Source organism: Echinops telfairi, unplaced genomic scaffold (genome assembly GCF_000313985.2).
Source record: "Echinops telfairi isolate 266 unplaced genomic scaffold, ASM31398v2 ScPeMD7_19;HRSCAF=73, whole genome shotgun sequence".
NCBI lineage: Eukaryota > Metazoa > Chordata > Mammalia > Afrosoricida > Tenrecidae > Echinops > Echinops telfairi.
The window spans coordinates 4,612,039-4,623,631 of NW_022103916.1; the positions used below are offsets into that span (position 1 = coordinate 4,612,039).

General features: G+C 50.7%; 1 protein-coding gene across 2 annotated transcripts in view; it reads left to right on the forward strand.

The window, feature by feature from the left end:
- Window positions 1–2,835: 2,835 nt before the first annotated feature.
- OTUD5 (OTU deubiquitinase 5) overlaps window positions 2,836–11,593 on the forward strand; it is a 32,239-nt gene continuing 23,481 nt past the window's right edge. The window contains exon 1 of one of the 2 annotated variants that reach the window (XM_045288264.1): window positions 2,836–4,140. In XM_045288264.1, coding sequence (XP_045144199.1) covers window positions 3,544–4,140 — 597 coding nt within the window. In that variant the 5' untranslated portion in view covers window positions 2,836–3,543. The remainder of the gene's footprint in view (window positions 4,141–11,593) is intronic. The other variant, XM_004713155.2, reaches the window with a different exon arrangement.

Sequence of the window (11,593 nt, forward strand, 5' to 3'; positions counted from 1 at the left end):
ACCACCTGGATTTGGGGGTTTGGGGACTGGATTGGGCTGGGGTTGGGTAGGGGTTGAAAACATTCTGATTTCAATTCCTTTCCAGAAGGGCCATTTGGGGCAAAGGTCTGGGGTGGGAGGGTAGATGGTTGGTGCTGTGTTCGGAAAGATTGCAATCCAGGAGAAACGAAAGAGGGTGGTTTGAAAAATCTAATCTGCAGCCAATGAGGCAGGCTGAGAGGTCCTGAGACATGCCCTTTGGCCCTCATTTGATCCAGCTCCCTCATTCGCAGATGTGGAACCCAAGACCCAGAGCAGCATATAATTGATTAGAGGAGAGTTAAGCTCAGGCTTCCTGACAGTAAACAGCTCTGAATTTAACCCTACTGAAAAGCATCTCTCCATTTGGTGAAATCTTACTGTGGGAAAGCCCCCTTCATTCTCTCTCAAGGTACTTGCTTCACTAGGTTAGTGTGTGACTAAACTTTGTGGACCAAGAAGACAGACTGTGGATTCAAGCTGATCTGGGCTCCCATTCTTGTGTGAGAGAAGCTTTTACCTTCTTGTGCCTCGGTTTGCTGATGTAGAAAACAGAGATAATCATTCATTTATTCACCAAATATTTAAGTGTATACCATATGCTAGTCCGAGAGGCGCAGACTTACAGGGTTGAACATGGAAGGAAGACAGTTAAACAAATAAAATATAGTGCTTGGCACAGGCCCACGCAGTGTTTCCTTCTATTGTACATAGGATCACTATGAGTCTGAACTGGTGTGCAGGTACCTAACAGCAGGAGCCACAATATCGTGTTGTAGCACTAAGACCAATGTGCAGGTAGATGGCAGGAGACCCTAGCTGACACATAAAGGGTGTGTTGGAGTTAACCAGGCAAAAGACAACGCGGTGAAAATGTTTGGGGTGGAGGGATCAGCATGGCAATGGTGTGGAGGTTAGGGAGCATGCTGAGGCATTTGGGGAACTGAAAGTTCAGTCTGGCTGGCGGGGGGGGGGGAGAAAAGCTGCAGTGAGGGTAAGAGTATGGAGGAAGGTCAGATCACCAAGTTTTGAAATATTGAATATTGATTTGTGGTTTCATCCTAAGGATAAGGGGGACCTCTGAAGGCTTAGACATGGGGAAAGATCATGATGAGGTTTGCCTCCGAAGGATCATTCTGGCTGTGGAGAATGTGGAGAAATAGTCCAGCATGTAGGAAGAATAGTGAGGAGGCTTTTTTGGTAGGCCAGTTGGTAGGTGATAGTGACTTAGACCTGGGTAGTGTAGTAAAGTCAAGGGATTTGGGCAGTAGAATGGACAGGACTTGGGAGGCATATGGTAATTGAAGAAAAGGGGATAGTCAAAGTTGGCTCTCAGCTTTCTGGTTTGGGCAATAGCTGGATGGGCCATTGACCTTCAAAGGGAACATAAAAGTTGTTAGCACACATTGCCTGTCACACAGTAAGCTAGCCATGAACATTGAGTTCTTGAGTTCAGTTTTAGATGGGTAGTGTTGGACAAACAGTGAGAAGATCCAATGCGATAAAGTACATAGACATTTGGCAGTTTCCTGAACACAGTAGGTCTACTAATCATGAATCCGCCTATCTCATTAACTCTCATGAGCAGAATACACTACTCAAACCAAACCAAACTCACTGCCATTGAGTCCATTCTGACTCAGTGACACTACATGACGGGGTAGAACTGCCCCTATGGGTTTCAAGGCTGTAACTGTTTGTGGGAGTAGAAAATCCATTAGAGCCCATTGATTACTGCCACTCTTCAGGGGAAATCTAATGGGAGACGGATGGGTGGCAACCAGAGAACTTTCTAAAGAACAGTCTCTCCGCCAACCTTGTTGTGTGGCTTGGCTATTAGACTGACGGTGAACCCTCGCCTCTCACAACACCTTTTTGGCTCATGAACTCATTGGAGAGCCCCATAATTACCTCTTGAAGGAGTCTAGGTAGGCGTTATTCCCATTTTACACATGGGCAAAAGACATAATTGACTTGTCAAGGTTGCATAGCTGGTATAATGGTTCATCCAATCCTGGAAGAGGTCTTCCTAACTCCAAAGCTGGGGGGGATTTTCCCAGTGCACCACTTATGTGCCAGGTATGACATGATGTTCTTAATAAGCACTGATCTCTAATAGTTATTTTGAGAAATTTGGGATGTTATTGACATTTTACAGAGACACAGGAATTAGAGGGGGGAGGGGAGTGGTTGTTAAATGACTTGACAAAGGTCATCCAGAAGTAAGGGCCGAGGTTGGATTAGCTTTCAGCAATCCAGCCACTCAAAAGCAAGAACTTTGTAAACTCCATTGCCAGATGCTGGCTGGTGACAGAGCTGTTTTGTGAAAATTTCACCTGTTGTGTGCGCTTGAGTTAATCCAGATTCACAGCAATCCTATAGGAGAGAACAGAACTGCCCTCATCGTTTCCGTGGCTGTAAATGTTTGACTAACACATCTTTGTTCTGCAGAGCGGCTGGTTGGTTCCCACAGTGAACCTTTCTTCTAGTGCTAGACCCAGGAAACAGAAAAAAAGCTTGCGCACTAGCTATTGGAACAGGGAGGTCAACGTGAGGGCGAGTGTGTGGTGGTGCCAAAGAAGGCGTGTTTGCTTCCCAAACACCCACAGAATGTATCTGTCCCACGGTTGGCCCTTCCAGCGTTAGTGATGGCCTCTGAACCAATACCAATCAGCGCAAAAATCGGTCTGTTGCCAGGACGAAGCTGCACCCGCCTCTCTGCTCCAGGGGATTTGCAGGTGGGCGGGACCGGAACTGACGCTACTAGGGAATGCTATGCTCTAGAAGTGTTGCTATTTTCCAGTCAGTCCAGCTGACTGCGTCCAAATTGGAAGCGTGGAGGGGAGGAGCTCCGATTGTGCGAGGAGTAGGCCGCGCAAGCCTTTTGCAGTTACCCACGCTGCAAGTCAGAGCCTCCGGGAAGAAGTGAAGACCAGGATCGGCCAACGAAAAGAAAGGCAGGAAACAAGGGTATCGACTTTTTCTGGTATCTAAGGTGGAGGGCACGAGAGGGTAAGCGCTTGCTCCTGATTGGTCCGTGGACATCAGCAAGGCTCGGCGCAGCTGCTTTGATTGGTTGGTGCTTTCAATTGTTGTGGCGGCGGCGGCGATTTTACCCACGTACTTCCGAGCGGGAGGGCGGGGCCGTGCTGGCGTGCGTGCGCTGCGGCGCCGGGCCCCACCCGGGAGTTTCAGAACCCGCCAGGAGGCGGGGCGAAGAGGTGCTTGTTTTGGTTCGGAGCAGAAGGCCGGAAGGGACATATCGAATTTTGCTGGACTTCGACAGAAGGCTGCGAGAAACTCGCTACGGTACCTTCTTCGTCTTGGGCTTCGCATCCAGATTCTCCCCCCACCCCGCGTGATCTGTGCGCCGCCGAGGATTCTCAAACCTTTTATCCGGGTTCTGCCGTTCCCGACGTGCTTAGCGCACCACAGTAGCCAACACCCCCCTCCCCCCGCCTCATCCGGGCTCTCTCCCAGCGTGCCTCGCGCCGGGTTTGCTGGGGGCTGCTCGGCGCTACCGCCATGACTATTCTCCCCAAAAAGAAGCCGCCTCCTCCCGACGCCGACACCACCAACGAGTCGCCGCCGCCCGGCCCACTGCCCCCGGCGCCGCGCCGCGGCGGGGGTGTGGGCGTGGGCGGCGGCGGCGGCCCGGGCGTGGGCGGCGGTGACCGCGATCGTGACTCGGGCGTCGTCGGGGCTCGTTCCCGGGCCTCACCACCGCCCCAGGGTCCGCTACCAGGACCACCAGGAGCACTTCACCGCTGGGCGCTGACCGTACCCCCGGGCGCAGTGGCAGGTCCTCGACCGCAACAGGCCTCTCCACCTCCATGTGGAGGCCCTGGAGGCCCCGGAGGTGGTCCGGGTGACGCGCTGGGAGCCTCGGCGGCGGGTGTGGGTGCAACGGGTGTGGTGGTGGGCGTGGGTGGTACTGTAGGTGTGGGCAGCTGCTGCTCTGGGCCGGGGCACAGCAAGCGGCGCCGCCAAGCCCCCGGGGTTGGCGCGGTTGGCGGCGGTAGTCCTGAGCGGGAGGAGGTCGGTGCGGGCTACAACAGCGAGGATGAGTATGAAACTGCTGCAGCGCGCATTGAGGCCATGGACCCTGCCACTGTTGAGCAGGTAAGGTGCCAAGAGGAAAGAAGGGTGGTGTGGTAGGTGGGCTCCTCACATTGGCCAGGGACCCAAGGAATGCTGTTTGAAAAAAATGCCAAGGGACTTAGGCCTTTTGCGGCCTGACAATCCTTTCTTTGGAAGGAACGTGTTACACCTTTTACGCTGGGACTGGAATTAGTGCCTCCAGAGGTGGTGGGGGACTTAAAGATTGGATCCGAGGCCCTTTCTGAGACCCAGAGTAGTAGTAATTCCGCATCCAGGGACCTCATGGTGTCCCTCCAAAGGAGAGACGATCAGGTGGGGGTGGGGAACCGAAGTGTGTGTTCAAGGGATTGAGCTCCTTTTTCCTCTCGAATTGGAGCCTGAGATACCCCCTCGAACTCACTGCCTGGAAATGGTTGATGGTGATTCTTAACTCTTAGTGACTGAGCAAAAGTGCCAGGAGGGTTTTCCAGGGCTTAAATCATTATGGTAGCAGACTGTCCAGGGGAGTGGCTGGGGGGTTCAAATCTGAGCAGCCACTGCTCCATCTGTGCACCAACTTCTCCTCTAGGGGACCCACAAAAGGTTCTGAGCATTTTCAGAGGATCTAAACAGGTTCAGGGGCCTGAGACACACTGCATGGAGTAAGTTACTTTCTGCAGGGGAATGAGGCACGGGCTCACCAAGCAATGGGCTTCTCAACCTGACATATAAAGTGCCCGCTGGAGGTAAGCATCTGAGCTGGGATTTAAGCCGTGTCCTTGAAGAGAGATGAGATCTCCTGTGAGGTCAAGGGCCAAAACCTACCCCCAGGAGTTAAGACTACTCAGGCCCATGAGACTCATCCCTTGAGTGACAAGGATCTGTGCTTACCCTCAATGGCTTGAGACCTCCTTGCTTGTGTACAAAGGTCCGAGTCTCTCCAGCAGGAGCTTAAGCTTCTTTTAAGGGATAGGCCCCTCGTCCCCTGTCCCTACACTGTTTTGGCTCCTGGGGCATAAGGCATTCCTGCTTATGGACTGGGTGTTTTTTTAAGGCCAGGTCTCTTCGGGGCACCTTTGTCCTCAAGGATTGGTATCTACATGAGTCTCTTTCCCCCAATTATAAGGGACTGAAACACACTATAGGGATATTACCCCCTGCCTCCATTCCCCCAATTAACAGGAGCCTGAAGTTCTCTCCCCCAAGGGCCTGAGGTTATAGGTAGGGATAGGAGACCCCTGCCTTGAGGTCACTCTTCAAGGGATATATACAGCATGAAGTCTCAGGGATGGTACTTAAAGCTTCCCCATGAATCTCCCAAGAGCCTAAGTTCCTCTTCATTTAGGGTCAGAGGCCTGAGAAACCCCCCCACCACACACAGAGACTTGAGCTTTTTCCCCCAGGGTGAGAAGGGTCATAGCTATCCCTGTGATGGATGTGTCTACAGACAAGGTATGACCTTAGCTCTCAAGGAACTTGAAGTTCCCCTCAGGAACAGGAGACACCCTTTCCCCTAGGGGCGTAGAGTCTCCTCCCATGGGTGTGAACTTCCCTTCAGATGTTTGAGATGCCTCTCCCACTTTGAGACCCTTGGAGACATAAGATTTTCTGCTTTGGGGACTTGGGCCTAAGCCATCCCCAGGCTGAAATGAGTCCTGAAGAAAAACACCACCACTCCTCCTTGGTGACGTGGACAGGGTAGGATGTTGAGGCAAAGATTTGAGCCTCTTCCCAGAAGCCCCAGCTTTTCTTCCGGGGCAAGAGACTCAGCTTTTGTTGAGCACGAATCTCCCTGCTAGGTGAGCCTTTTTCACCAGGGAGAGGGACATGAGGTCCTCCTCAAGGTGACCTGAGGCCTCCCCTATTGCACAGAAGGACCTGAGTGCCACTTCAGGGTCATACGAATTCTATACCTTGAGTCCCCTCAACCCTGAGGCCCCTTCTCTCGGGAATGAAAAGTCCTTGCTCCAACTATGCTTGCTTCCCACTTACTCCCAGGGTCGGTGAAGTATAGTCTAAGCCTCTTAAACTGCCTTTTTGGCAAGTTTTTTTCCTTCCCACAGACAGAGAAGTGTTTGGGACATCTCCACTCTAGGGAAATTCTCTGCCCACTTTCCTTTCCCCTTTGGCGCAGGTAAATAAATTTAATGTGTTTGATATGTGCCTGGTCTTGAACCCTCTGTCTTTGTTCTCTTCCTACCTCTCATTGTTACTTCTGGTAAGGGAATTCATCTGGACCCGCAGGATCAAGACCAGGAATGGTTTCTTCTTTGGCTGGGGTAAATTCTGCCTGTTCTCCCTAAAAGAAACTGGGCAAGATACACCTCAGGTCCCAGGGGCAGAGAGGAAGAAGGTCCTGTGCTGTATGGTGACTTGGTAAACACTTTATACCTCCCAGGCATCTCCTGAGCTGGAGTCCCTCCCTTCCACCTTTCTCTGTACGAATGGTTGGCTTGGGAACCCTCCCAACAACGAAGGAGAAACTACCTGATCTCTCACTTCTTAGAGCAAAGAGAGGAAGAGAATGCTTCTCTTTCTACCTCCTGCCTCAGCTGTTTTCACTTGGGACCGTCTGAGGATAAGAGGGGAGATTCTTTGCCCCAGTCTTAGTCCTAAACTGTTTTTGCGGGTGGGAGGGTGCATTCAGAGTCGAGTCCATCCCATTGGGCCTTTTGGGAAAGGAGAATTTTGTTGAGGGGAAGCTAGGAGGGTGAGTCTGGTGCCTCTTCTGATTCCTGTTTGTCCCGATGCTGTGAATGTATCCCTACTCCCTTTAGGAGCCCTTCTGGTAAATCTGGGGTTGCGGTGCTGGGGAGGTGGTAATTTTAGGGATTTCCTTTCCCGGATATGACTGCCTTGCTGAAAGCCTACCCTGTGGAAAGGATGGCTTAGAAGCATCCTGAGCTTGGGTACCTCAGAGTTCTTTAAGAGGAGCCACGTTTGCTGAGGTGGGCCATCCGTTGAAGATGCTGGGGGTATCACTGTAGCCAGGATACCTGGTTTTCAACTCTGGCTCTACTCTCTGGGCCTCAGTTTCCACAGCGGTCAGATAGGTACTTGCCTTTGACATTTTAAGAACTCGAAAACTCCCAGGACCTGAAAGTGACAAAGGATGATGTCTTGAGAAAGAACTGGGTTCTTCTCCACTGTTCCCTTCCCTGGCAGCCAGGGTTGGTGGACAGTGAGTGGGGGTGGGGGGTGGTAGCTGTGATGTAGTGAACAGTCCACTGGGGTTGGATGATGTGGAGGGGGTTATTTGTGAGGAGGTTTGTGGGGCTTTGGAGTTCAGACCTCCGTGCCTCCTGCTTTTAGCTGCTTTATAGCTGTAGAAAAGTTACTTCCCCTCTTGTGCAGAAGTTCACCCGTGCCCGGGGTTATTGAGTGTTAATGCTTGACCTTGCTCATCTTGAGCCTTGGCTGTTTTTTTTCCTTTTTCCTAGGATGGACTGTTTTTCCCCAGGACCATCTTGGTTCAGCCTATAGGAGCCTTTGCCTACCCTTTGTGACCCATCTCTGGTAGCAAAGACCCATTGTTTGGCATTTAGAAAATCTGCCGACTCCTTGGACTTTTCTGGAATTGGGTAGCTAGCTAGGTAGTGGGAAGCCAGCATTGTCCAGCAGGGAGGGACCTCTGCCCAGGCAAGCTGGGGTTTGAGTCTTGTGTCAGCACTTAACTGTAGTATGACTTAGTGAGGCCTTGTTCTGGGCCTCAGTTTCTCTGTCCATACAGTGGGTAGCCTTGAGGGAGATTGGACACATGGATCTAGTGATTCATCCAACTCTGAAGCAAGTCCCAATCTCTTCAATTTCCTGTGCTCCACCCACACCCCCTGCAGAAGTTGTAAGTGGAATCTCTTAACTTGGAGGGATGTGTATTTTGGGGGTCTGTGCTTTGAAGTTCCAAGCCCTATTCTCATTCCTCCTTCCCAACTGGTCTATAGGCCCTTGAGTTTGTTTGTTTTTTTAAGTACATTATTTTGTTGTTGAAAGTGCACAGCTAACCATACACCAGCGATAGTGATTACATTCTTAAAGTGTGCAACAATTCTCACCCTCCTCTGAATTACTCCTCCATTAACATGAGCTCACTGCTGCCCCCCCAGTTTTTTTCTCTTAACCTCTCTAGTTCCTGTTGTCAATTTGTTCTCTTTAAAAAGAGCACAGTCCTCAAGGCAGACCTTCTTTACAAAGTAAGGTAAGCATTGTAGGGGAAATTTGGGGTTTAAGGTTTAAAGATCTCAGGGCGACTGTGTCAGGTTCACCCAGCCTCTGTGGTTCTAGGGCAGTGGTTCTCAACCTTCCTAATGCTAGGACCCTTTCATAGTTCCTCAAGTTGTGGTGACTCCCAACCATTAAATTATTTTCACTGCTATTTCATAATTAATTTTGTTACTGTTATGAATTGGGTGACCCCTGTAAAAGGGTCAGTCGACCCCCAAGGGGGTCTCGACCTACAGGTTGAGAACCGCTGTTTTAGAAAGTCTGGATTCAATAAGAATATTAAATTCTGTTCTGCATTTCCATCCTTTTGATCAAAGATTCTTTAATCGACTCTTTGATCAAAATTTTAGGTCCTTAGGTTTTGAAGTTGTTTTTTTTTCCCCATTTTAACAGCTTAATTATAAATAATATACTATATAATTCACCTATATGAAGTGTACAATTCAATGACTTTTAGTATCTTCATAGAGTTGTGCATCCATCACTATAACCAACTTTAGGACATTGTCTCACTCTGAAAGAAACCTCACACTCGTTAGCCGTCATCTTCCAATCCCTTGACCTTCTCCCAGCCCTTGGAAACGGCAAATGGACTTTCTTTCTCCATTGATTTGTCAGTTCTTGATATTTTGCATAAGTGGGGTCATATCATATGCGTTCCTTAATGACATGGCTCCTCTCATTAGCTGGTTTTCAAGGTATGTGGCATGCATCGGTTTTTTGTTTCTTTTTCTTGCTGGATAATAGGACCATAGGATTTTAATCTTCCTTCAGTGGTTCAGGTTTGAGGCCTTACCTTTCGCTTCTTATTCTTCTGCATAGGCAGGCTTGGATTGGTCTGCCTAGAGCAGCATGTCTGTGTATTTTCTATTGAATGGGTTGCCTGTGTTTGGCCTGTGGAACCCAACCAGTGTTTGGGAGGAGAGGAATGGTTTTGGCACCAGGGTTGCTGAAACAGAGCTGTGATGCCCAGAATACTAAGCACCTCTTGGCCATGGACTATGGGAAGACATCTGTACACAAGCTGCCGCTGCTTTGCCCTGCCCCCTCTCCCATTCAGTGACACCTCATTCATCCAAGCAGGATCAACAGCTTCCCAGGCTAGTGGCCCCCGGGGGCTGGGTGGGTGGGGATCCAAACCCGGCTGTCTAAATTCTTCCCTTCTCCCTGGGAGGAATGCTAGGAAGATAGCTCCTGCAGAATGGGAGACATTCCGAGTTGCTTACAGCCTGAGAGATCAGACGACACCAGGGAGGTACTACAAGGAGAGCGTATTCGTTTTCTGTGACTACTGTGACAAATGACCACAAACAGGGTGGCTTAAAACAATAGTCTGAGTGGGCTGAAGTCAAGGTGCTCTCCAGAGGCTTTAGAATCTATCCCCTACATGCATGCTCTTGTTCTCTTCCAGGGAAAGCAAGGGAACTCATTCCATGCTCTTCTGCACAGAGCCTTGTAATATTTGAGCCTGGCCAATCTCCCTATGATTGGGTGGCTTGCTGTCCCCATTCCACTGATTGGGGAAGTTGCTCAGAGCAGTTCATCACATGGCCAATAACTGGCAGAGGTGGGATTGGAACTGGTCTGTCAGGCCCCACAGCCTGCTCTGACTGCACCTGGGCTTCTGCACTATTAGGTGGCAGGTTGTCACCTCAGGGCCTGGGACCCCCTGGGGTTAGGGAGCTCTCCCTTGCCCCTTTATGGAGGCACAAAGATGTACTTGCGAGGTTCGGGGCTTAGACTAGACTATCTTAGGCCAGGCATTGATTTAGCTTAAATTTATTTAAAGCCAGGCTACCCCTCAACCCTTCCCGCTGAATAACTCCTAAGCTTGCCCTTTCTTTCAGATTCCTCTTAAGAGTCTCTTGCCCAGCTTGGGGACTGGGAAGAGTAGGCAAGGAACTCCTGATGATTCCCTGAACTTTTTCTGGAGCCCTAGGGTAGGCTAGTTTTCCCTCCCCCCAGGGGGAGAGAGGGGGGATTTCCACCAGAGTCCAAGCTCTCTAGGCTGCTGGTACCAGAGGTGATCAGGAGTCTGGCACCCAGTCCCAAACCCAAGATAGCAATCTGGCTGCCCAGGACTCGAGCTCTACTTGTGTAAGGGCCTCCTTCCTTGTTAAGGGCACAGCATGCTTTTACCCAGGAGGAGCTGCCAGGTCTTCATTCAGTAGCTCAGGGGAGTTCCCCCACTCTCTCTGCGGACTCTAGACCAGGCTTGGCTTGTGCCCAAGACCAAGCTCTCTGCCTTTGTAAAATGGGGGCTATTCTCTTTTCCACTTGGAGTTGTGTTAAGGATCATTAAATGAGGTCACCTTTTCCCTTGTCACCTAGCATGGGACAGACTAATAGGAGCACATCTTCCTGGCAGTGCTCAGCTTATCTGCCTAGTTCTACCCAGGAATTTAACCCGGCTGACCTCCTTATGGGGCCCAGGGCATTCCTGGCGCTTTGTGGCAAAGGTGGCTTCCTTTCACATCCAGTTAATAAGCATTTCTTGGGCTCTTGCTGTTAAAAATCTTTTGCTCAGGTGGTAACATTGCCAGTCCCCAGGGATGGGTCGGGCCACTTCCCCCCTGCATTTCCTTCTTCTGGGGCCCAGCTCCACTTTGTGTCATCATTGCTGCTTCCCTGCCCCTCCTTTACCAGTTGGTGAGCTTACTGAGGGAAGAGACCCTATCTGATTCCTGTCTCCAGCCTCATTGCTGACCCCAGGGCCGGACTCAGTAGCCACTCCCTTGGATGTCCTGTTTTCCCTCTCTAGCTCTTTGCCTGCTGCACCTGAAGCCAGGAATTTGCTAGGGCCTTCTTTGTGGGTTTTGTTTGTTTGTTTTTAGAACTTCTGTCTAGCCTAGGGGTGTAGTCATACCTGCAAACTTTCTGACTGGAGACTCCTGCGACCTGGGGCAGGCCATCTGGAGTAGGCTGGAAAATTGATGGGGCGCACCCCATAGTGCCAGGGGATGGTTGAACCTGTAGGCAGTTGGGGTGGACTTGGTGGCAACTGACTGGAGTGTGCTAGTCTAGTCCACAGACTCCAGAGCTGGGGGGGGGGGGCTGTGCCACTGGAATGCTGAGTTCAAATAGGAGTCTCTGTACTGCCCAGGGAAGCCCATTAAAGGGCTGCCAAGTGCCTTTGTCATCTGTGGAAATGCAGCCACACCTTCCTGGAGTATGGGGCTGATTGGGTTTTCCCTTGTGTCATACCCTCTTCATCTTCTACTGTCCAGCCACTCAGACCATCCTGAGGGCCTTGCAGCTAGATATCATCATTCCC